Source organism: Erpetoichthys calabaricus, chromosome 5 (genome assembly GCF_900747795.2).
Source record: "Erpetoichthys calabaricus chromosome 5, fErpCal1.3, whole genome shotgun sequence".
Classification (NCBI taxonomy): Eukaryota; Metazoa; Chordata; class Cladistia; order Polypteriformes; family Polypteridae; genus Erpetoichthys; species Erpetoichthys calabaricus.
The window spans coordinates 27,978,357-28,005,603 of record NC_041398.2 but is presented as its reverse complement, the minus strand read 5'-3'; the positions used below and the strand labels follow the sequence as shown (position 1 = coordinate 28,005,603).

The 27,247-nt window shown below is 40.1% G+C and overlaps 1 protein-coding gene across 1 annotated transcript in view; it reads right to left on the bottom strand.

The window, feature by feature from the left end:
* Nucleotides 1-8,094: 8,094 nt before the first annotated feature.
* The window catches only part of LOC114651574 (zinc finger protein 41-like), a 51,659-nt gene continuing 32,506 nt past the window's right edge, over nucleotides 8,095-27,247 (bottom strand). The window contains exons 3-4 of the mRNA XM_028801395.2: nucleotides 10,538-12,354; nucleotides 8,095-10,500 (exon numbers count right to left, since the gene is read on the bottom strand). Coding sequence (XP_028657228.1) covers nucleotides 11,639-12,354 — 716 coding nt within the window. The 3' untranslated portion in view covers nucleotides 8,095-10,500; nucleotides 10,538-11,638. The remainder of the gene's footprint in view (nucleotides 10,501-10,537; nucleotides 12,355-27,247) is intronic.

Genomic DNA, 27,247 nt, shown 5'->3' with positions numbered 1-27,247 from the left:
GTGGACTAACCTACACAATGAAGAGAAATGAACACTTCAAGCAAATCTATGAAAAGCACAAGTCAGGGGATGGAAATAAGAGAATCTCCAAGGCCCTGAATATCCAGTGAAATCAATCATGAAGGCATGGAAAGAGGATGGCACAGCTGTTACGTCTACTAGAACAGGTCATTGACAATGACTGAAGAAGACGAATGAGGGAGGCCACCAAGAAACCTCTGAGAACTCGCAAGAAATTACAAGCTACAATGGAGGAGTTTGGAGAGACTGTGCAACTGTGCCCGAGTATTCCACCAGTTGCAGCTTTATGGAAAGTGGCAAAGAGAAAAAGATGCAAAAGACAACACAGAAGAAGGCAAAATGGGATACCCTGAAGTCAGCTAGAAGAAGATTCTCTGGTTTGATAAACTGTTTGGTCATCATATTACACTACACCACACCATCCCCACCATGAAGCATGGTGGTGCTTCTCTGCAGCAGGTCCTATAAGGCTTGTGAGGGGGAAAATACAGAGAAATCCTGGAGGAAACCCTGCGAGGAGATTTGTTTTCCAGCAAGACATCAAGCCCAAGCAAAGGCAAAGCTGCACATGAATGGCTTCGGAGTCCAGTGCCCAGATTTAACAAACAGGAAAACAGTTCAGATTGGCTCAAAAATCTGAAGAGTGATACAAATTTGGTCCTAGAATAGGAGTAAAAGCATTTTATTTTTTTTTCCTAATTTAGGGAATTAATCTTAACCTCACCAGGATTTACTGCCTAGTTGCAGTACTGCCAAGTTGTTTTGCCTGCCTAAGGTAAAGTCATCTCTGATGGAGGATTGCAGGAATCATCGGGTAGAGGGGCCCATTCATCGGATTGGCTGGCCCAGCACTGACTCAGCCGTGGAACTGTCAATAGGGGGAGGCAGCTTGATGGCCAAGGTCTCCATGACTCTGAACAAATCCTATTCTGTGATATCATCTACAGTTGAATTCCGCTCTGTGCTTGTAATATTTCTATTGCACTACTATATTGTATTGAGGATTACTTGTGTTCTGTTCTGTGTATTGTATTGTATTTACTCCTTTTTTTGACACTCACTGCACGCCCAACCCACCTGGAAAGGGGTCTCTCTTTGAACTGCCTTTCCCAAGGTTTCTTCCATTAACTAGGGTTTTTTTGGGGAGGTTTTCCTCATCTTCTTAGAGAGACAAGGCTGGGAGGCTGTCAAAAAGCAAGGCCTGTTAAAGCCCATTGCGACACTCCTTGTGTGATCTTGGGCTATACACAAATAAATTGTATTGTATTTAGGAGAGCTCATGAGCTGTCCTAATTCGCTAGGAGCTTTTACCCCCAAGCTGTCAGACTGCTCAACACCATGCTGCCCCCTGGGATCTTCCACACTACCTCAACCACCTTTAAAATCCTGCTAACACAGAACTTTAATACATGCAAGCCACTTTCCTGCAAAGACTTGTTTGCATATAGAAAAGAAATGAAAATCTCCTACTGACCTGTAAGTATTTTGCTCACTGCACTTTGACATTCTTTGACTTCCTTCTGCTGTGAATCATTCAGACCCGTCATTGTTTACACGTCTTAAACAACTATCATCATATACTGGGTCATGCAGCCACTTCTGTACTACCTCACACTGTGCTGTATTATCTATATCTATTATGTATTTATCATATTACATATTTATTGACTATGTATCTAGATTGCACAATACCATACATTGTATCAATGTTCTTATTGCTTACTACACGTCATATTGCTGCTACTTCTTTGTCTTGTCTTTGCACAATGGCTTAGTTTTGTTTGTGTTTTAATTTTTATTTGCACTTCATGTTGTTACACTGTGGACCCTGAGCTTCACAATGTTGTCTATCTGTATACCTGTACAGTGGAACCTCGGTTTGCGAGTAACTTGGTTTACGAGTGTTTTGCAAGACGAGCAAAAATTTTTAATAAATTTTGACTTGATAAACGAGCAAGGTCTTGCAGTACGAGTAGTATGTATACTCTTTGTCTGCTGAGCGTCATGTGATCACAACTGAGCTGATGGTTCTCTCTCTCTCTCGCTGTGGGATTGTGGGCAATCTTCTCCTATTCTCCGTCTGAGTCAGCGTGCCTCACTCATAGTAAACATCAGTATACGAGCGTATACTGTTTACTACAGCATTAGCATTGTGACTGTGTGCGCGCGCGCTTATGTGTGTGTGCTCGTGTGTGTGTTCACTTGCGCACGCATGTGTGTCTGTATGTGCGCTCGCGCGCGCGTGTGTGCTGTGACATGCAAGTCCCCGTCTTGCACACTAAAACACAAAGCTGAGTCTCAGTAAACACCAGCTTTATTCAGCTTGAAACAGACACAGCAGTCAGGCAGGGCCCTGCGCATTTATAATGTTCCTCGTTCCTTGTATCACCCATCGACGGCAGGCGCTTATAAGCATGTCCGCGATCTTTTCGGATTCTCTTTTACGGCGAACTGCTACAGCGCTGGGAGACTGCGATTGCTTTGGGATGCTCTTCCGTGTGTCGTCCCGTTGGGTGGAATCCCACAAGAGTTTAGAAACTCACTCACACCAGCCATGATTCTTTTCAAAGGTAAAGTGCAGGTTGATTTGTTTTATGTATTTTTACTTTATATTTTGTATTAATCATTTTTATATGGATAGTTTTGGGTTGTGGAACAAATCATCTGAGTTTCCATTATTTCTTATGGGGAAATTTACTTTGATATACGAGTGCTTTGGACTACGAGCACGTTTCCGGAACGAGTTATGCTCGCAAACCGAGGTTCCACTGTATATGGTTGAGATGACAATAAAGTTTGCTTTGATACTTTGATATGGAATCCGACAACGCACATCCTGGGAGAGGAATGGGTTTTACATGTTCTAAATAATGAACAGCAACAGACTCATAAAACGATATTGATCTGACAAAGATTTTGGTAGAATAATATTTATTACAAATCCTGTATGTTACATGATTCCTCCATCTGTGCAGATAAGCCATGTGCTGTGGGGCAAAAGGAAAGCATTGGCGATGTTATGTTTTAGGTCACCGAGAAAATGCAGCTTTGCAGTAGTTATGATTTGGGCAATTCAAAACCAAGCATTTCTAGCATTTTGTACCAAAATTTTGAAACCCTTACAATGACTGAGGCAACAAGCAGATTCATGCATTTCCCCACCACTCCATATGAGATAAGGTTAAAGCAAGCTGCATTCATGCAAACTGATGGTTTGCCTGGAGCTGTTGGTGTGACTGACTGCATGCAAAATAAGATCATTGCCTTTTAAGTGTGGAGGAGCATGCATATGTGAATTGCAAGCAAAATCACAGTATCACCACATGGGTGCTCATGAATGGAAACTGCAATGTGTAGCCAGCATATTACCCTGAAGATAAGCGGGGTTGGAAGGGTGATGACAGCAACATGTCAAAGAGGAACACTGAGCTTTGCATTCCTCAATATTCACGTTACAGACTCCTGGGCACTAGAGAAATATAGCCTTGCAGAAGATATGGGGAAGGATCACAAATAGGTACACAGCATTCAAATGTGGAGGATGATCTGGAGCACTGGAAAAGTTAATGAGAATCCAGAAACAGCACAAGTTGTGGCTAGTATCAGTAACTATTAGTTTATGAGGCGTTTCCTGTGGCCATAAAAGAAGAAGGGGTGATACTTCAGAAAGTACAGCTGTGGATCATTCATTGTTAAATAAATGCTCCTGTTATTGGGCTCTACTCCCATTCGGTGTGCATATTCATTTTTAAAGCTCATTAAAGTATTATTCATGATATTGATGCAAAATGGCGCAGCTTAGTGCAACATCCTACTTTATGTTTTCCTTCTTCTTCTTCTTCTACTACATTGAATACTATTTTAATTTGATTCGATACACTTTGTTAATCCCGAAGAAGAGGAAATTGTCTTTTCGCATGACCTTTACGGGTCAGAGCGCAACAGAGTAGGATCCCTTCTATCAGAAAAGGGTTTTGTACCGGCAACCTTCTATAGTAGTGTCCAAAAGTTATGTCAGGGACACAAATGTTGTGTTTTGCAAACTTTACTGCTTCAGCATTTTCTTATTATTTTTTATATGTTTCTATGGTATATTGAACAATTATAAAAATTTCATAAGTTTCAAAGGCAAATTGGCAAATACAGTACATCAAATTTATGTAGAGCCATCAATAAAATTTTAGAATAAGCTTTTAAAGCACCGAGGAAGCAGATTCTCTCCCTTTTTTTCCATTTATCTTTATTCATTTATTACTTCATCTATTTATGTATTTTTACTAGCTTTAAGTTTTACTCTGGTGGCCTAGCTCTCTTTCAGGTGTGGGGTTTGATTTGTTTTTGATCCTATTTTTATAAAAATTCAATAAAATAAAAAAAAAATTATGTAGAGTCAATATTTCCAGTGTTCTTCTTAACTTCTGCAGTTCACTCTGGCATGCTGGTTATCAGCTTCTGGGCCAAATTCTGACTGATGGTGAGCCATTCTTGCCTTTTTAGTGCTTGGAGTCGATCACAATTTGTGGGCTTCTGCTTGTCCACCTGCTTTTTGAGAACTGACCAAAGTTTCTCAATGGGATTAAGACTGGGGGAGTTTCCAAACATTCAATGTAATGTTCTCCGAGACACTTTGTTACCACTTTTGCCTTGTGACATGGCACTCCATCATGCTGGAAAATACACCGGTCATCATTACCAAATTGCACCTGGATTGTTGGGAGAAGTTGCTCTTCTGGGACATTTTGATACCATTCTTCATTTATGGCTGTGTTCTTGGGCAGAATTGTGAGTGGGCCCACTGTTTTGGATAAGAAGCAACCCCACACATGGATTGCCTCAGGATGCTTCACTGTTGGCACAGTGACACAGGGCTTGTGGCAGTATTCACCTTTTCCTTCACTGGACAATCGATTTTCCAGATGTCCCAAAACAGACGGAAGGAGAATTGATCCGAAAAGAAAATTTGACACCAGTCTTGTGCTGTTCAACTCTTGTACTTCCTGAAGAACATCTGTCTGTCCTTGATGTTGTTCTTGGAAAGAAGGGGCTACTTTGCAGCCTTTCTTGACACAAGGCCGTTGCCCAAAAGTCTTCACCTCACTTTGTGTGCAGATGCACTCACACCCATCTTCTGCCAATACTGAGCTAGCTCTGCACTGTTGGCAACACGATTCTGTAGCAGACACCTCATGAGGTGACGGTTCTGGCACTTGCTGGACTTTTTTAGCTGATCATTTTGTGCCAGGGCCAAAATAAGTGAAAATGGGTTTTTGTGATAGTTAACTTTTTATGCTAATAAAACTCTTTACAATGAATCAATATGCATCTGATCACTCTGCACAATAATATAAAAACAAAGTGAATTGCCACCACAAAAACTGAAGCCAAAGATTTTGCAAAACACAACATTTGTGTCACTGCCAAACCCTTTGGCCACTACTGTAGAGACCTTATCGTTATTATCATTATCATCTTTACAGTTTTCTGATAATAACACTATGGCTTGACCACAAACTGTCATCCTGATTTCCAAGAAAACTACAAAACACTTTCAGGAGTTCTAGGTGGCAGCTCGGGTTGTGTAAAGTCGTGAAGTCATTCATTCTCAAACATACACTTCTACTCTGCACTGGCAGTAAGTGTAGGATGCTTCAGAACTTTTTCTCAAGTCCTCCTCTGAGGCTGAGGTTGGGCAGATTTTTATCCTAGTCAAGAGTTTTAGTGGATTTGCTGAAGCAATTCTGAGATGCTTGATAAATATGGCACAAGTGCTAGAGAAGAAGTACAGGCATCCTGGCCAGGATAAAGGAAGGTTTCATGCCTGGCTAGGAGCCCATAATGGAAGAAGCAGGTGAACATGCTCGCCAGGAGAACAGATCATTCCTCCACATGAAGGGTGGCAGTCTCCCTCATCGCTAAGCACGATAAAGACGCAGCCATTTCGGGGTCTTTGGGGGTTGCCAGCAGACCCAGCCGGGGGATGACTACCCCGTTTTCCACACAACCCAGAAATGCTCTGGATGACCTAAACAGGACACTGGAAGCAGTTCCCAGGTCTGGCTTAAAAAGGAACCCCGCTGCCTCACTTAAATTGAGTCAGAGGAATTGCTGTTTTGGAGGAGGAAGGAGTAATCATGATTGGTTTATTTTGAATGGAGCTTGTGTGAAGAAGCTGTCTAATCACAAAGAATCATTAATTTGAACCTGGAACTGTGCTGGGAATTGCTGTGTCTGTGGTTTCCTGGTGGTTACAATGGGCACAGATCTCCATTCAATTGAATATTTATGGCTGGGCTTGACAATGTCTGCCCCCTCACAATCAATATGACACCCAAAAGAGCTTAAGCAGTTTTGCAAATAAGAAGAGGGAAAATGGGAGAGATGATAGAGTGGGACAGAGAGAGAGAGAGATGTAAGCAACCAGAGGCCAGGCTGTCATGGCTGCCATCTACTAAATCAGGGGTCCTCAGTTACTGTCCTGGAGGTACACAGTAGCTGCGGGTTTTTACTTTAACCATTTTACTTAATCAGAACTGTTTATTTGTTTGGGCTTAGTTTTAGTTAACTAGCTTGATGCGAGTCAGAACCCTTAACTCCTTATTTTGTTTTAAACAACTGTATTTACATTTTAAATGTTTCCCATTTTCTAAAGCGGCCATCAGTTATTAATGATGTGACAAAGAAGCCAGCAGCTCTCCAGCTAATGTACTTCCATTTAAACCCATGAACATGCATCAAGAACTATCTGTGTTAATGTTTTGAAATAAATAACAGAGAGAAGGGAAGGAGCACAAAACGTATGGATGAAGTTCTCAGAACAAAAAAAAATATGTTTGTTTTGGAAGAATGAAAGCACAATTAAATACTAAGGTTCATTATCTGTTAGGTCTGGCTTCTGAATATGAAACTGGGTGGAATGAAGGCCTTCATCCACTGCAGACCTCCAGGACCGTTGGGACCGTAGGACCCATGTACTAAATACTGACTTAAAGGGGGTGAATACTTATAGATATAGTCTATGAGTATTTTGCCAAGATCTGTTTTCACTTTGACATTAGACATTTATTGTCTCTATTATAAAAGAAAGTCTTGAGCCGAGACGAGTCCCTACCCTCCTCTCACCCATTTACGGTTCACGGCCCAAGCCCACGTTCCTCTCACCTCTCATTCGTGTGAATGCTTTTGTCAGACACAGTTCCTGCGCACTTATAAATTTTTACGTTTTCCTCACTTTAAGTTCCCAATAAAAGAAGACGTATTATGTCCAAATCTTATTGTAGAATTTCATCTCGAAGGGTTATCAACAGAAGAAGTGAGTACATGGGCAATCTTAGCACTGAGAAACAAAGTCAAACGAATGAACTCAAAAATTGTCGATTGGCTACACAACAAATTATTAAATGCGTATCAATAGACTCTGATGAAACAGTAGGTGGTGATGGTGCGGAAGATGAAAACATCAACTTACAATATCCTGTAAAATATCTACAACCCTTAACACCATCCAGTCTTCCACTGGCCGAAATTACTGTAGAAAGAAGGATGCATCATAATGTTATTGTGTAATTTATGTCTGAGTGATGGGCTATGCAATGGGACAAGATTAGTTGTATTCAAAATTGGTCGAACAATTCTGACATGTAAAATTTTAACAGGCGACAAAAAAGGTAATGTGGTACATCTTCCGTGGATGACATTAAACACCAAAGGATATCTTGATATGCCATTCATATTAAAACATTTACAGCTTCCCATTAGAATAGCTTTTGCTACGACAATTAACAAATCACTAGGACAAACATTCGAAAAAGTCGGTTTATTTATTAGAGAAAAAGAAACTAAATTCAGTCACGGGTAGTTATACGTTGCGTTGTCACGATGTAATTCCAAACACGGAATCAAAATTCAAAGCGATATTGACGAAAAGTTAATTCCAAATATTATTTTTACTTAAGTTTTACAGTAAAAGTGTAAGTTTAAAATTTGTGTGTTAATTTCAAAGCCAAACAGAATGAAAATGTATAACGCAACATAAAACATAATTTTCTTTCGAATTATTACGTTTTACTATTTTTTACTATGGTTAATTACTCTCTGTAATGTAAAATAGTTAGGTCTATTATGCATATGTAACAATTCCCATGAAAATAACAATCTGTTTAAATTGTACATCCGCTTCCGCGTACGCGACTGGCAGAGCTGCGAAGTGGCTAGCGTGTATCGCCCGCACAAGGGTTGGCGAATGAAGCAAGAAGGTGGCAGGGCCCCCTAGTGTTTAAGAATTTCAAACTAAATCCACTGTGATTCAATGTTAAAACGTCCAAAGAGGTGAATATCTTCTATAGGCACTCTATACGCATCTCTCCCTGCACATCAGGGCTAAGCATTTTCAGCAAATGGATGAGGGTATGTACATGCATATCTACTACGTTTAACATTAATGCGCAACATGAACCAAAACAAGGCAATTACCAACTCTATGGGGGTGAGAGGATTAACCAAAGTGTACCTTTTTCTGTTAAACACCATACCATTGCAAGGCACTTTACAAGTACTGATAAATGGTACCACATTTTTCCCCCCTCTCTCTAAACTGGAGCTCAGGAAGGTTGAAAGTCCTGATTAGGATCACTCAGTGAATTGAAGGAATTAAACAAGAGACTGGGTACTCCATTCCAAGATCTCCAAGCTATTATGCCACCCTGTCAGATGCTGCCCAGAGCCTTGATAACTGTTTCCTTTCGTCATTCCCTTTGCTCCTCTGGCTCATTTTCTTTTTCTTAATTATTATCCTGATTAGCACTTTGCCTCCTTCTCTTCTTTTACATTTTCCCCTTTAAGCTTCAGTACATTTATTATAAATATAATACAAATATATATTTATATTTGCCTTTTCCAGCCACATTTTGATTCTATGCATTTCTTTCAATTACCACTGCATTTTGTTTTCACTTTTAAATTTTAAACATAACCCAATGAAAATCATGCTTTTTTTGAAGAAAACATAAATGAAAACAACTTAATAAACATTAAAGACACTGCATTTTAAAAACCTACCATAAATCAAGGATCAGTGGCAAATATTTTTAATAAATAAGACAATGTAACTCATGCTTCACCCAATGTTTTTTTTTCTTGTATAGCTCTTAGTATTTGTATTTGAACCAGGAAGTCTGCTTTGTCTTAGTAGCCTTAGCTCCATGGAAACAAAGACAGAGATAAGCTGCCATATTGATTTTAGCTCCATTCCATTAAATTCAACAGGGTAGGTCCTGTGGATCACAGAAAGCAACAGGTGATAAATTTAAAAAGGGTTTAAAGTTTTACATTTAAGATGCTCTTTTTAGTAAGATCATTTTAGTATATCATTGTCAGGCCAGCCTTGCAGTCTTACAGTGCTAAAATTATGTTAGCCCACCTGCGGTGGTAACAACAGAAATATGAGGTGTGATCAAAAAGTTCTGTACCTGCTAGAGATATTCTGCTGTGTTCATTATGTAAGTGGCAACAAGTAGCTACTGTGTACTAAAATATGTGAATAACACATTTGTGGGTTACAATGCATTTTTCTTGTTTCAGTATAAAGCCAACATGGATGCTGAATACTATACAATCACGTATCATGCCATCATTGAATTCCTAATGCTTGAGAATGACATGCCTTCTACTGTATGCTCAAAATTTAGCGGAACCAATTCACTTCATATACCATAATTAAGAGATGACGGGATGTCTATGGAAAACATTACTCATATGGAAGGAATTAAACAGTAACAATGCATGAGAGAACAGGCACTATCAGGATTAAGTAGGAGTCAGATGAATCTCCATTTCTTAAAATCAGTTAAACATTACAGAAGTCCATGTGTGCTGAGGAACTCCTGAAAATTAATTCAGAGTGGGAGAAACTTACTTGTATGCATCACTGTCACTCACAGCCCAAAATAACAGTCGAAACAATGGAAGGAGGGAGGTTTTCCGACAACAAAGAAACATATGGTCCAGACAAGTACCAGTAAGATCATGTCCACAATTATTAATCACAATGAGGCTGTAGTCCACATTGATTATACTTCTTAAAGGGCATAACTGGTCAATGTTTTATGCTGATTTGTTTTGGCATTTGCAGCATTCCATCTAGGGAAAAGCAACAGAGAAAGTTATCCAGAATCCCCCTTTCTGATTAATGACATTGTCCCTGCTCACACTACATGGGACGCAAAGGCTGTTTTTGCCTTTGAGGAGATGCCACAGTTACCCTGTTTCTCCCTGACTACCAGTGACACCATAATGCTATGGTTGGTGCTGCTTCACGGCTACAGGAACATTGGTTTAATTCCCAGCTAATCCACTGTCTGTGTGGGGTCTGCATACAATGCACATAGAAATGTAGTGAAGAAAACTATTTCAACAATAACTTCAGTCTTTCATATTGATGAACATGGAGGCTAAGCACATGACAGCCCAAGTACTATATGCTAACTATACCGGAGCTTAACTCAGGCAGGTTCCAGAAGACCTCCGGCAATGTGAGCTCAAGAACAAAGGGAAGGGGTACATCAGGCAGCCCCATTGGTCACTTTGTATAAATAAAGCAAGGTTGTGTGTGTTTTTTACCACATTCTTGTCATAATGCCTTGGAGTGGTCACATTACATGTTGGTTAATATGCAAGTAAGAATTTCACTGGACTCTCTACATGTGACAGTACTACCACTACCTGTCCGACAATGTCTGAGGGACACGCTATGCCAATGATGAAGATGTCAAGTCAACTACAGAGGAGTGGTTGGAATAGTGCGACAGACCATTTTATCTGAGTGGCAAAGAAAAGCTTTCTATAAGATAGAAGGTGATAACAAATGTGGCGGTGCTCACTGGAATTACCTGAAACATAAAACTTGTTTGGTTTTATTGGTGTCTCTGAATAGGTCAGGCTTTTTGATCACCCTCCATACACCTGTATAGTATGTATATAAACTATATTTATACATTTTGTATAATATATAAATTAACTTTCTGTATATATTATATATAAAAACAGACTACCTGCCAAACAGAAAATGAAAAATGTTTAAGCATCTATTTTCCTGTGATTTCACACCAAACCTAAATGCTTTCTGTGAAAGTTAACAAGTGGATAGCTACTCTGTCTCAAAAAATCACAGAAAAAAATGCCATACCCAGACAGTGAGGCATTACAAGGAAAGCCATCTGAAAAAGTGTATGCAGATACTGGATTAACCAAGGATGTCTCTGCATGAAAGGGATCTTCTTTTACTTGCAAAAACAGTAGACGGGAGTCGCATAGTAAATAGTCACAATTCCATGGTAGAAGTCTTCTAATTTCCAAAAAAATGTTTTGCTGCAAGTTCTCTTCTTCATATTACAATGGGGAACATTCAAGGAGTTACTTGATGGAAAAAATGTCACGACTTGCTAGACTGGCATGAAAGTCCTTCATATTCAGCTATACAAAGCACAAAAAACAACAGAAAAGTCTTCATTCTACATTTAAATTGTATATGATAAATTCTGCCAGTCTTAATTTTAAATTATCTAGTGTGGCCAAAGACTTTATTTTGAACAAATCTATTATGTGGAGTACCGTGTTAAGAATTTTATCCAGTGTGGCTTTTCTTGTGTCTCTGAAGGCTGCCTTTTCGTGAAAATCGTTTGTTGCATTCAGAACAGCAGTGTGGCTTCTCTCCAGAATGAATTCTTTGATGCAGCTGAAGTTGCTGCCTCTCGGCAAACCGCTTGTCACATTCTGAACAGCAGTAGGGTTTCTCACCAGTGTGAATTCTTATGTGTCTCTGAAGATTGCCAATTTGAGAGAAGCGTTTCCCACAATCAGAACAGCAGTGTGGCTTTTCCCCAGTGTGAATTCTCTGGTGGATCTGAAGTTGTCGTCGTTCTGTAAACCGCTTGCCACATTCAGAGCAGGAATACGGCTTCTCACCTGTGTGAATCCTCTGGTGTATCGGAAGATTAGAAGGCTTTGTGAATCGTTTGCCACACTGAGAACAGCCATACGGCTTTTCTCCAGTGTGAATTCTCTGGTGCTCCTTGCAGTTAGATTTACGCTTAAAACCTTTCCCACATACTTGGCAGATATACAATGGTTTTGCATTTTGGACCTGTTGAATTTTGATGGGATCAGACATTGTCAGCTTTTCTATGGGCAGGGAAGTGTATTGCAAAGAGGCTGATTTCACCATTTCAGGTCCAGAGTTGGATTTTCTTATGATTTCATCTGGTTTCAGTTGAGGTCTCAGATGAAGGGACGCCTGAGCAAATGAAGACAGTGAACAGCTGCTACTCTCTTGTAAACCTGCTTTAAAAGAAAAATAAAGTTAATCTCAATTTAAAAAAAACTGTGATTGATTAGTATTTCATCTAGGGTTTGGTGCTATGTTGAATATGCAAAACTATCAGGACTAACTCCTTGACCTACAAAAGTGGCTAAAGAAAAAGCGCTGGATCAATGATAAATGACAACATGAACACTGCTATATTTAATGTATGTATTATGATTTACAGCACACAAGAATGGCGAAATGGCACAATATTTTCAAAACAGAGACAAAAAGCAAGACTGACTTCCTACTAGCCTGCCCAGATAAGGTTCACACCTATGCAGTCAAATTGCCTACTTCAATGGATATCTTTCAATTACCCAGGCCTTTTTTTTGGGGTGTGGGGGGTGGGGCTTTGGCCTGAAAAGTGCTAAAATAATGTCAAAGGCCCAAAAAAAGTTTTCAAATATCCCACAAGGGTTAACCCATGGCTTGTGTAATAAAGGGCAGTAAAAACAACTTTCAAATAAATAATAATTCTTTAAATTTATATGGCATTTTTCTCACCACTCAAAGACAGGGAGGACCTGGGAAGCAAACCTACAATCTCCTTACTGCATAAAAAGAATGGCAATGGGCACTTTCCCACCACAGGATTTTTTTTTCAGGAACCAGGGACATTTTAGAAACTTCAGAACTTCTATAACATTCCCACCACAGGCACTCAGGCCATTTGTAATTCCTAGAAAGTAGTTTCTGGTACTTTTTTAAAAAAAATTTTTAGCTCCTATTCCAGAGTACTTTTTGTTCAATAAGGAACTACCATGGGCAGGGCTCAGGTGATAAACTCTGCTAATTAGTTGATCACGAGTACTGGTACCATTTACTTTTAAATCAGAATTTCATTACAGTATCAATGAATGCACATTTAATAAATAATGCTAATGTTACACTTTTTACTTGGGTCTTACTTCTGCTTCAAAATTCTGAATCCAAGCAATCCGACATAAAAGGCATCTTCTCTTTTAGATTAGATTAGATAAACTTTATTAATCCCATGGGTGGAATGAGCCTGTGGTTAAAAGTGCTGCAAGTCAGCGCCTCCTACAGGGGATGGAGGGTTTTTTTTATGATGGCATCCAGTTTTGCCCTCATCCTCTTTTCCACAACAGCTTCCAGTATGTCCAGACTTTCCTGATAGGTTTGTTCAAGCATTGTGCTTCCTTTGTGCTCAGGTTGCTTCCCCTAGAGATAGCAGCATAGAATACCACACTGGTTGCTATGGACTGGTAGCATATTTGCAACAGCTTGCTGTACACATCAAAAGGCCTGAATGTCCTTAGAAAGTATAGTCTACTATGGACCTTCTTGTACAGTGCACTGTGTTGTCAGACTAGTTCAGTTTGCTGTTTATATTAACTCCCAGGTACTTGTAGTTCTGTACCACTTCAGTGTTCTACCCCTTAAGGGTGATTGGCCTCTGAAGCTTCTTGGCACATCGGAAGTCTACCACCAGTTCTACTGTCTTGCTGTTGTTCTCCCTGCACCAAAGTTTTTCACGACTTTCCTGTACTCGGACTCATCTCCATTATGAATGCGAAAATGTTGGTAGATGGCAAGCACAGATATTTTGCTGGAATATTTTGTGTTGAGGGTGAAGAGGAAGGGGGAAAGGACAGTTCCCCAAGGTGCTCCAGTATTACACACCACCATTTTTGACACACAGTCCCTCAGCCTCACAAACAGCTGTCTGTATGTCAGGTAGTCCATGATCCAGGAAATTCTGGGAGCATCAACATTCAGACCCTTGAGCTTTTCTTCCCTGGTTGATTAGCCAGAATTGTGATAAAAGCACTGGAAAAGTCAAAGAACATTATCCTGACTGTGGTACCAGCTTTGTCCAAGTTTGAGAAGGCTCTGTGGAGCATGTAGATGAGAGCATCCTCCACACCTATATATGTCTCATGGGCAAGCTGAAGAGGATCAAGATGTTTTCAGACCAGGGCTCACAGCTGTTTTAAGACTAGCATCTCAAAGGCCTTCATGATGTATGAAGTAAGAGCAACTGGAATGCCCTTTCTTTTGCACAAGATGGGACTGCACAAGATGGTTTCCACAGCTGGGGAACCTTCTGTAAATTCAAGGAAAGGGAGAACCGGTGCTGAAGGACCCCCACAGAGCTGGCTGGCACATGTTTTCAGCACCCTGGGGATGATTCCATCTGGCCCTGAAGCCTTGTTTATGCAGAGTTTTCCCAGCTCTCTCCTCACTTGATCATCAGAGAAACATTCCAGGAAGTGGAGCGGGTGCTGGAGATCACAGGCTTACTGTCACTGTAAGTCATGCATGATGCAGGTGGGATTCTGGATCGTCCTCACCTTGCACAGAGGCTAGCAGTGTTAGGGGAGAGCTGGACTGACAAGTCAAACTTGTTGAAGAACTGGTTCAGTTTGTTAGCTCTGTTCTTAAACCCTTCCTCTGCATGTTTAACACCCTGCTTGTAGCCAGTGATAGTCGTCATCCCATTCCTTCATGTTGTTTTTTTTGAACCCTTAAACCACCAGAACTGGCTATAATCAGTTCCCAGTGCAATTTGCCAGCACGCCGGAGAGGAGTATATTCGGCGACGTACATTCATAACCACTGCAACTGGCTATATTTGGTTCCCAGTGCATCACGCTGGAGCTGATCAGTCCGTACCGTACATTTGTTGAGAAGCCAGCTCATGACCTCTGCCGCCCCCTAGCGAATCAGCATCACTGTTCCTTGGACTCAGCCGCTGCACTAAACTAGCCTGCTAGCATCAGCGTTGGCCTCTGCGTGCTTCTGTGCAGCCAGTTCAAGCACAGTTGGCTCAGGAATTTACTGAATTTCATCAATGGCATCAGGTTCACCTTGTAAATATAATAGATTGTTGCAGTAGTTTTTTTATAGTTTTTACAGTTCATTGGCAGTGTGTAAAATGATCAGTGTTGCAGTAATTGTGATGCTCTTTGTAGGTAAAAAAATGTGTTCCATTAAAATTCACTTTTTCTTGGTGAATTGTGACGTTTCCTTAACAATTGCAGCAAATAAGTATTTGGCGTCCAGGGGTGCATTAACCCCCAAGTATGTGGCAGTTTAAGGGTTAACTTATAGTCACATTTGTTACGTTCCAGCATTACTGTGTTTTTTATAACTCTGTTGACTAATCCTTTAAATCAATTCTCTAAAATATTTGTGATAACATACAGCACAAGAAACAACTACACCTCATTCCCCATTGTAGCAATAGTGCTGCATATCAAAATAATGTCAACACTAATGCTAGGCGGTATGACCAAAATTCTATATTATGGTATTTTTTTCCCCATGCATGAGTGGATGTTAACCACATTTTCCACTGTAATTACTGCAGTAGACTGGCTAAGAATAACCTATTCCACTGTCGTGAGAATTGTACATTGTACAAAAAAACATTTTAATGTGCACACAAGTATTAATACAGATTTGTATGGCCCCATAAAGTGATAGTTTTCAAGGGGGTGGCACTAATGAAGAGAAGGAATCACATTGCATGACAATTGCAGTCAAAATATAGAAGCTTTTTATTTTATTATTTTGCAAACAACTTAAACTATAATTTTGACAACATATTTTCAACCATCCAAAGAGGCATTTAGACTTAGTAAAATATCCAGAGGTGCTTGTCAAAAGTTGTATTGCACTGAATACGTCATAGAAAAGAATTAGTAAATATTTTTTGTAAACCAACTACACTTTCTGTTAATGTTAACAATCTCTGTCCAGTGACACGCTAGCTATATGGATTGTAATGGCGTTGGTTATCTCGATCTACCACTTGCTTGTTTTGTCGTTGGCAGTACCTCTAGCAAACGCGTCTACAAGTGGCGTCTGACTCAAGTGTCCTCTAGCTTTTTCAGTTTTACCTGAGGACGTGGAGGGTGCCAATCTTAGTTCCATACATTCATGGTACTCCAAAGCATGTTTTCGGCTAAGGTGGTGCAGCAAATTGCTCGCGTTGCTGCCTCCGGTGACAACTTTAACCCAACAGCATTTGCAGTAAATAGTTGTTTGGTTTTAAAAGGTAGGATGTGGACCAAAGTATCTCCAGACAACAGACGCAGCTCCTTTTTTCGGTAAAAGTTCTTCTGTGTCATCAAGTTCAACTTTATCGTCTGCTACAGCTTCAGTTTCGGAACGTTCTCTGTCCATTTACATAGCTCAATACCTCCACTAATGCATGTACTCCATTGCATGGGTGTTTAGCGGCGTGGCAGTGAATACGGTCCCTCCTTAAACAATTTCCCGCTGCGCCACGTTCCAAATGTTGTTTAGGCTATTTAAACCGGTGTTACGGTATAAGAAAAATCCATAGCATAACAAAAACAAAAAACGGATTTCGGTATGAAACGGTATACCTCCCAGCACTAGTCAACATCTGAACCTCCCGTCACTATTTTGCATAAAGGTTACAGTTCCTGTTGTGCAGGCAAAATGCAACACAAGTGGACAGGGACTACACCATACAGGAATTCATTTGTTCCTGAGAACAAAGTTCCTACTATGGGAAAGCACTTAATATTGGGGGAAAAAAAGAAAAAATACAAAAGGTTCTGGCTAAAAGGCAATCCACAGTGACCAAGCCCCAGTACAAAAATCCAGATGGAGAAAACACATCAGAAACTCGCTTTCCCAGCCTGATCTTTATAAGCCAGGGGCAGTTCCTTAGTGGTGAGGTAATGGCGGCTCTGCTTCTTGGGAGTAGTGCACCCACAAAACTCAAGCAAAATCAGAGAGCAAGATTACCCATACAGAAACCAAATAACAGACCAAATAAAACTGGCCCAGAAAACATAATTAGACAAATAATAACAAAAAATGACAGTAATTTATTAATTCAAATTCAACAAAAGAAATTTAAATATAAACCAAGGAGGAAGCATGACAGTATAGGAGGGGGAAATTAAGGATTAACAAAAAAAAAAATCAACATGTGGTTTAATAATAATACCAATACAAAGCAGGTCTGCAAAAGTCTGAAAATGATTGCATAAACAAGGTGACCATCTTAACACATAAAGACCACAGACTCTTGCACAAATCAATATTTCTTTCTTTTTTTTTTTGTAAAACAGGATTGGAAAACAATGATTTCAGTACCCAAAATGAACAGTTAAAATGTCAGAAATGTTAATGGAAGGAGATCAACAGAGCAGACAGACCCAGGAAGGATGTGAAGCTTATGGCTCTTGATGTCCTGCTTCAACCAGCTCTGTCCAGTTCTTCATTTGCTTTTTAACTGATCACCTGAGCTGTGGAAACAGTCAATCATTAGCTCGGTACTCAAGGTTTGCAGGCCAAGCAGTCCGATTGTGGCACTCACTTCCATTCCAATGAAGTGCTTTAAAAGCATCTGAGTAACAGAGTGATTCCTTATAAGATAACCTCCAAGTAATGTACTGTTCAAGCAGTGCCGTTTTTCTTACATCAAGGGTGTTTACCTGAGATGCTGGAGAGCCACTGTGGCTACAGGTTTTAATTCTGGCCACTTTCTAAGTTAGCAGCCAATTGCTCCTAACAGAACAGACAACATTACCTTGATTTTATTTGACTTGCATTTTCATGGTTTCATTTTTTTTCCCTTTAAAAAGCACCTGAACAAATAAAGAGATGCAAAGCAAGTCAGCAGATGATCAGCTAACTTACATCCCATTTCTCTTTCATACAATATCTGAGGATATAGATAGATAGATAGATAGATAGATAGATAGATAGATAGATAGATAGATAGATAGATAGATAGATAGATAGATAGATAGATAGATAGATAGATACTTTATTAATCCCAAGGGGAAATTCACATAATGTCTGAGAAATATCAATCTCCTGTGTTCCGGAAAGCATTTGGATAGTGATCTCTGGAAAAAAAAGGAAATCAGTTTTGGAAATAAAAGAATGGGAGTACTAACAAGACTCAGAATTAAACAGCACATTTCACTAACAACTAAACAGGAGATTGGTTGGAGTGAAAATGCCGGGCCCTCCATGACAAGTTAAGACCCCATCTGTTGGTTTGCTTTATATTTGTTTATTGTCTGGCTGCCTATTAAATGACAATCAGTTAGGCAAGTCAAATGTAATTAAGGTTCAATTAAGCAGCTGTAATTGGTTATTAATTTAAAACGTGGCTAGAATGAAAACCTGCCGCCACTGTGGTTACTCCTTCAGAGTTTGACACCCCTGTTGTGCATCATGTCTACTCTTTTCTTGACAAGCCTGGTTGGTATGTGACAGCACCTTTTCTGGATTTGTCTTTGCAGCCAGTAATGAAGTTCCATAGTATCAATATGTCACTGGGTATTAAATACAGTTTAAACTTGCTTATGAAATGCGACTTTTTCCATGTACTTTATTTTTATTAACATTAATTAAAATCTCAATGACCATGCGGAGGATGAAGCAAGAGGTTAGGATAATCGATGGATAGATGGAATAAAAACAATCATCATATTTAGCAGTAGTATTACACTGCTTGGTTTTCTTTATTATACTGTACATAAGTGGGGTACCTGGTGCTGCACAGGGTGATAATACCAAATACATTTAAAAAATAACTGGAGGAGATCAGACTGCCTTCAGAAAGTATTCAGACCTCATCATATTTTGTTACCTTGCAGCTTTACACTAATCTTCTTTTGCCTGCTACTGTTCGGGGTCACCACACCATCTTTTTCTATATCTTCCTGTCCTCGTCATCTTGCTCTGTTACACCCATCACCTGCATGACCTATCTCACCACATCCATAAACCTTCTCTTAGGCCTTCCTCTGTTCTCCTTACCTGGCAGCTCTATCCTTAGAACCCTTCTTTCAATATACCCAGCATCGCTCCTCTGCACATGTCCAAACCAACACAATCTCGCCTCTCTGACTTTGTCTCCCAACCATCCAACTTGAGCTGACCCTCTAATGTCCTCATTTCTAATCCTGTCCATCCTCATCACACCCAATGCAAATCTTAACATCTTTAACTCTGCCACCTCCAACTCTGTCTCCTGCTTTCTGGTCAGTGCCACCATCTCCAACCCATACAACATAACTGGTCTCACTACCATCCTGTAGACCTTCCCTTTCACTCTTGCCGATACCTGTTTGTCACAAATTACTCCTGACAGTCTTCTCCACCTACTTCACCCTGCCTGCACTCTCTTTTCCACCTCTATTCCACAATCCCCGTTAACCTGTACTGTTCATCCTAAGTACTGTATTTAGTATTTAAAATCACCGACCTTTGCCAACTCTACTCCCTGCATTCTCATCATTCCACTGACCTCACTCTCATTTACACACATGTATTCTGCCTTGTTCCTACTGACCTTCATTCCTCTGCTCTCTAGAACATACCTCCACTTCTCCAGGTTCTCCTCAACCTGCTCCCTACTCTCACTACAGATCACAATGTCATCAGAAAACATCATAATCCACAGGGACTCCTGTTTAATCTCATCTGTTAACCTGTCTATCACTATTGCAAATAAGAAAGGGCTTAGAGCCAGTCCCTGGTGTAATCTCACCTCCACTTTGAATGCTTCCGTCACTCCTAACACAGACCTCACCACTGTCATACTTCCCTCGTACATATCCTGTACAACTCTTACCTACTCTGCTACTCCCGACTTCCTCATATAATACCATAACTCCTCTCGAGGCACCCTGTCATATGCTTTCTCCAGGTCCACAAAGACACAATGCAACTCCTTCTGGCCTTCTCTCTACTTCTCCATCAACACCCTCAGAGCAAACATCACATCTGTGGTGTTCTTTTCTGGCACGAAACCATACTTCTGTTCGATAATCATCAACTCCCTTCTCAACCTAGCTTCCACTATTCTTTTCCATAACATCATGCTGTGGCTCATCAGGTTTTATCCCCCTTATGGGTTTCAAACTAAGGCAAACGGTCATTTTTCAACAAGTCAATGACTTTAGGCACAAAGCAAAAACAACAAAGGAGTCACTTAGGGACAACTCTGTGAATGTCATTGAGAGGCCTATCCAGAGCCTTAGGCAGGGGTGTCGAACTCCAGGCCTGGAGGGCCGCAGTGGCTACAGGTTTTCATTCTAACCCTTTTCCTGATCACTGACCAGTTTTCATTGCTAATTAACTCATTTTCCCTCCATTTTAATTGCCCTGTTTTTAAGGTGTCAGTCCTCTGAATTTATTCCTTTCTTCATTAAATGAGAGCCAAACAGAAATGAGATATGAAACAAGCTGACAGATGACCAGCTAAATTGGGATTTGAAACTCCAACTAATTTTCACTCCAACCAATCTCTTAATGAAAAGCTGATTCTTGCTGTTAATTAAACTCGTTATTTAATTCCACAGCTTGTTGCTGCTCTCATTCTGCCACGGCAGACATTTCTAAAACTGTTGATTTTCTGTTTTTTCTAAGAACATCATCAAAATGTTTTGGTGACCTCAGAGATCAACCTTACTGAGAGCTTCACCTTTCATTATTTTCAGATATGTGCTGAGCACAGGTGAGCTGGTCATGTGGCGGCTTGTTTTGTGTCTCATTGTTTGGCTGCTAATTAAGGAAAAAGACTACTAAGGGGTCTGAGTCAACTTAATTAAAACTAAGGCAAAAGAAGTTAATTAGCAGCAAAAACATGTCACAAATGAAGAAGGATAGAATAAAAACCTGCATCCACTGCGGCAATCCTGGACCGGAGTTCAACACCTGTGGTTTAGAGCAACCACATTTTTTCTTAGAGATGGATGCCCAGTCAAAATGAGTAATTGTAGGAGAAAGTCACCTCCCTTACCCAATGCCTAAGACTTTTATGGTATCTCTGGGCTGAGATCCAGATCCAGATATGCAGATCAGAGAAACATCTAAGACAACCATCACTGCAACACTCCAGTGATCTGTGTTTTATTATGGAGAGGCCAGGAGGAAGCCTTTCCTCATTGAGACTTCCATCTAAATGAGATTCTCAGGTCTAATGAAACCAACACTGAACTGTCTGCCCTCAGTTTTAAGAGTCATGTGTGCATTGCTCAACACATGTGCAACACCATTTCAGCAGTGAAGCATGGTGTTGGCATCTTTGAGATGTGGGATTGTTTTTTTTAGTGGCAGGTACTGGAAGCCTAGACAGGATTGAGGGAAATCTAAAAGAAGCAAAGTACAGAGACATCCTTAATGGAAAAACTGGTTCAGAGCACTTTTACATCACAATGAAGCAAAGGTTCACCATTCAAAAGGACACAGCACCAAGACAAAACATGGGAGTGACTTAAGGACAACTCTGTGAATGTCTTTGATTTGTACCACCAATCGAACAGCTCTGGAGATACTGTACCTGAAAATAGCTGTCTGCCAAGGGACCCCATCTCACCTGCAAGAACTTGGAGGGGCTGTACAGAAAAGAATGGCAGAAATAAACCCAAACCCAAGTGTCTGAAGCATGTCATGTTAAACCTATGAAGACTCCAGGATGGACGAGGGGGAAAAAAAAAGAACTTAAAATGATATTAGTATAAAGCTACAACGTAGAAAACATGAGCAAAAATTATAGGGTCTGAATACTTTCTGAAGGTACTGCGAAATAAATGGTGTGGATTTGTATACTGGGTAAACACAAGCAGGGGTACCTATTGCAGCCTGGGCTTTTGGCATCAAGTGTTCCATTGTACAAATGGAAAATATATTCTAAAAATTAGTGTTGACAGGTTCAACGGTGTGGATCTGGATACTGGGCACACAAACTTAACTTTATATATTACTAGGGGGCTTCGCTCGCCAACCCCCATGTTTGTTTTTCCAGATGCACACTTTTAAGATTTTTTTCTCTTTGAATTGTTGCTATTTCATTAGTTTCAAGTGTGCTCCTGTAAAGCTGGACTCTCATGCTCTAATTGCAAAGCACCTTTCTCACCTCCTATCTGGTTTTATACTTGCCATCTTTGAACTATCGCAGCATGAGTCTTGCACTAACCGTCTTTTGTTGCAGCACCAAAGCCAAACTTATGAATCAGGTTGCTCTGAGGGATTGGATACACAGACCTTAGTGTTTTATTATATAGTAGATACTCTTTGCTTTTTTTCCCTTTCACTATTATGCTGTCACAGTCTGCAAGAAATAATTTCTTGGGCTCTGCCACTAGAAACAGTGAGATAGTTCCTTGTTTCTAAAGATTTTAATTGAGGGAAGAGATGAAACTTCTAGTTAAACTCTGATTGGTTTAATGTACCAAAGCATTATTAACTCAAATTTATCAAAGAAAGTGCATTGAGAACCCCACAACCACTAGACCACAGCCATGCTGGAGTGCCACAACAGCTGACCTGCTCAGCCTGTAAGATTGAAGTCCTTTGTATTCTTCCACTTTCTAAACAACACATGAATAATATCACATCAATTAACAGAGAGGGAAAGAAATATCCTTATTGTAGCGGTGTTCACCGTGCCAAAAATCAATGGGATTTTCCCCACAGAGCCTGATATGGATTGTATGCTGAAAGTTTCTTTAATACAAGCAAAGTACAAAATTATTATATAGATCTTGACTGCCATCGACCGTCATTGTGGTTATTTTATCACCACTGTAGCTTTGAGGCGGACCTTCCCACATTGCATTTCCCTACAGTTGTCCATTTTATGGAGCTAATCACTTCCTTCTTCAATGTTTCAGGGCTTGAAATTCACCGTTTTAAATGGGAGTTTCTCCCTTTGTTTAAACTTTACACAATGGGGGGATTTCAGACTCCACGGGTGGAATGGAAGAATGTTTGGATGAAAAAGTAAAAAGCATGGTGATAATATTCTGGCTTTTTAAATGTCACAAGCACAATCTTTTTTTTTTTGTTTCAAGTAGTTTACAAATTTTCAGTAGATATTTAAAACACTGATAACTATTTTGTTATCTTTGCTATTCTAACTTTAAATAATTATTTACATTTTGCATGCAAGATACTTACAATTACTGTATATTTAGCCAAAAAAAACAAACTTCCTGAGGAAAATTTGCATCAGTAAAGTAATATAAAAAATATCTAAAGAATGTAAAATAAAATATGCTGAGTGAAATAAGGTCTTTTTATATTGGTATCCATACTATCCTGTTTTTTCTGTCCAGATGTAGTATGCAGCAGCTTTAAGACACATGTGCAGTCAACAAACATGGGGACTGCAAGTGTGAATGCTGTTAATTTAAGACACAGTTGCCTTGCCACAGGGAAAGTAGTGTTTGCAACCCAGGTGCTCTCTGTGCGGACGTTGCATGCTCTGCCCATGTTTGTCAGGGGTTCCTCCTAAAGTCCAAAGACATGCACTTTAGTTGGACTGGCACTGCTAAATGGGTTCTGATATGTGTGTGTTTTCACCATGTGATGGACAGGATGCCATTCCAGGTATTGCTCCTGCCTTATGACCACTGCTTGCTGGGATAGATGGATAAACAGATGCATAATAATGAGATTATTGCTTGTATTTCCTATACCCGATTAACCAATTTCACAGTGAGCACTTCACTTCAGCAGTTCCATTGCCTTAGCATCGATACAAGCATTTTCATTGGAATGCAGAAATCATTCTTCTGTGTTACATGGCGATAAATTTATGTCTAGGACTTTCATCATTACGATTTTCATTCTGATTTTCCAGCGGTTTTGGACATTATTAATGTGGATCTTAAAAGGCCTCTTCAAACTTTAATTTAGTTTCATCCGAGACTTTCACTTGTAAACTTCCTGTTGTGTTTTGGCTCATGGTCCTGCTGCATAATCCAGTTATGTTTCAGCCTAAAGCCACAAACCGATTACCAGACATTCTTTTTAAAATTTTCCTGCTAAAGGGCACATTTCCTGGTCCCTTCAAAAATGGCAAGTCTCCAAAAGCAACCCCACCCCGTCACATTGGCACCCCCATGTTTTATTATAGACTTGATGTGCTTACTTTTGCATAGCAGACTTAGTGACCCCTGTGTCGCCTGATGAGCTCTGTCTGTCCGTCCATCCATAAATTACTATTCCAAAAGGCACAGAGATCATCCATCTGTTTCTTTGCATTGATGTTCCTCTTGGATAGCAGAGGTTTCCACTTTGCTTCTCTCCCATGAATCCCATTTTGACTCTGTCTCATGAACACTGACCACAAGTAAGGCTGAAAAGGCCTGCAGTTCTCCATGATGTCATTTATCACTATGTCAAATATCTCAAATTACAGTGAGGTGCAAATGATTAGCACATCATCAGAGAGAATTTGGTCTGACCGGTCCTATTTAAATCTCAGACATTTAGTTTGTAATGAAGTATACAGGTGCATCTCAATAAATTATAATATCATTGAAAAGTTGATTTCTTTCAGTAATTCAATTCAAAAAGTAAAACCTCATATATTATATAGATTCATTACACACGGAGCGATATATTTCAAGTGTTTATTTCTTTTCATTTTGCCGATTATGGCTTATAGGTAATAGAAATTCAAAATTCAGTATCTTAGAAAATTAGATTATTACATAAGACTAATAAAAAAAAAAGATTTTTAATACAGAAATGTTGGCCTACTGAAAAGTCTGTCCATGTACGCACTCAACACTTTTTGCATGAATTACTGCATCAATGTGGTGTGGCATTGAGGCAATCAGCCTGTAGCACTGCTAAGTTTTTATGGAAGCCCAGAATGCTTTGATCGCGGCGTTCAGCTCGTCTGCATTGCTGGGTCTGGCGATTCTCATCTTCCTCTTGACAATACTCCATAGATTCTCTATGGGGTTTAGGTCAGGCAAGTTTGCTAGCCAATCAAGCACAGTGATACAATGGTCATTAAACCAGGTATTGGTACTTTTGGCAGTGTGGGCAGTCCCCACTGGAAAATTACTTCAGCATCTCTGTAAAGCTTGTCAGCAGAGGGAAGCTCTAAAATTTTCTGATAGTCTGCTGCGCTGACTTCGGACTTGATAAAACACAGTGGACCAACTCCAGCAGAAGACACGGCTCCCCAAATCATCACTGACTGTGGAAACTTCACACTGGACCTCAAGCAACTTGGATTCTGTGCCACTCCACTCGGAAACATTGATTTCTGAATGAAATGCAAAATTTACTTTCATCTAAAAAGAGGACTTTGGACCACTGAACCGTTAACAGTCCAGTTCATTTTCTCCTTAGCTCAGGTAAGATGCTTCTGATGTTGTCTCTGGTTCAGGAGTGGCTTGACACAAGGAATGCTGCGACAGTTGTAGCCCATGTCCCGAATACACATGTCTGTGTGTGGTGGCTCTTGACTCCAGTTGCAGTCCACTCCTTGGGAATCTCCCCCAAATTCTTGAATGGGCTGTACTTCACCATCCCCTCAAGGCTGCCGTTATCCCTGTTGCTTGAACACCTTTTCCTGACATTTTTTCCTTCCACTCAACTTTCCATTAATATTCTGGGATACAGCACTCTGTCAATAGCCAGCTTCTTTAGCAATGACCTTTTGTGGCCTTGCCTCCTTGTGGAGGGAGAGTCTCAATGACGGTCTTCTGGACAACTGTCAAGTCAGCAGTCTGATTGTGTGGCCTACTGAACCAGACTGAGAGACCAGTTAAAGGCTCAGGACACCTTTGCAGGTATTTTGGGTTAATTAGCAGAGTGGAGTGGGACACCAGGAGTTGACAATATTGAACTTTTTCACAAAATTCTAATTTTCTGAGATACTGAATTTTGGGTTTTCGTTAGCTATAAGCCATAATCTGCAAAATGAAAAGAAATAAATGCTTGAAATATATCACTGTGTGTAATGAATCTATATAAAAGTTTCACTTTTTGAATTGAATTACAGAAATAAATTAACTTTTCGATGACATTCTAATATATTGAGATGCACCTGTATGTTACCATCATGCCAGGAAACAAAGTGCACTCTGGAGCCTTCACAAAGGTTATAGATTCCTATGAGTCTGGGATAAGGATTTAAGATAATCTCCAAAGAACTGGAAATCAACCATTCCACTGACCGGAGGATCACCTACAAATGGACACAAATTGAAACAACTGTTGACTTTTCCAGGTGAGGCTGGCCCAATAAATTGCTAAAAGAACGCTTTAAGAAACACATAACCTCCTCAAGGGATCTGCAGGTGATTCTTGCCACTGTTGATGTCACAGTGCATGACACTGCCATTAGAAAGCAGCTGCAAAATTAGATGAACATGGGAGGTGTGCCCAGAGGAAAACTAGAAAGAACATAAAGGTGAGACTAAAGATTGCCTGTGAATATCAAAGAGCAGGGGCCTCATGTATAAACGGTGCGCACGCACAGAAATGTTGCGTACGAACCTTTCCACGCTCAAATCGCGATGTATAAAACCTAAACTTGGTGTAAAGCCACGCACATTTCCATGGTAACTCATTCCTTGGCGTACGCAATTTATCCGCCCGGTTTTGCAGACTGGCGGCACCCAGTGTCAAAGCAGTGCTACTGTTCCTGTGTGATCACCCTTTCTTTCTTAAATCCACATTCCTGGCGCGGCTTTATAAATACACTGAAATTAACTGCATATTGTTTATTAGTGTAATGCATCTGATTGTAATTAACCTGTAGCAATATAATGGTCCAGGGAATAGTCATAGTATTCCAAATACCATAACTGCTTTAGCGTTGTAACTCTCACTGCATCTTCTTTCAGCCGCTCCCGTTAAGGGTTGCCACAGCAGATCATCTTTTTCCACATTACTCTCACTGCACCACTCGGAGTATTTATATCACTGTATCTGAGTGGGAAATCACAGCAGCAACTGATTGGAAAGAGAATTATCGGTACACAGCATGAAGCAGATGCTGCCTGAGCCAAGGCAAAACACTTTAGAGACTACCCTGTACGGACTTCGTGGTTTAGAAACAGTTTCATCCCAAGAACTCTAAACGCACTAAAT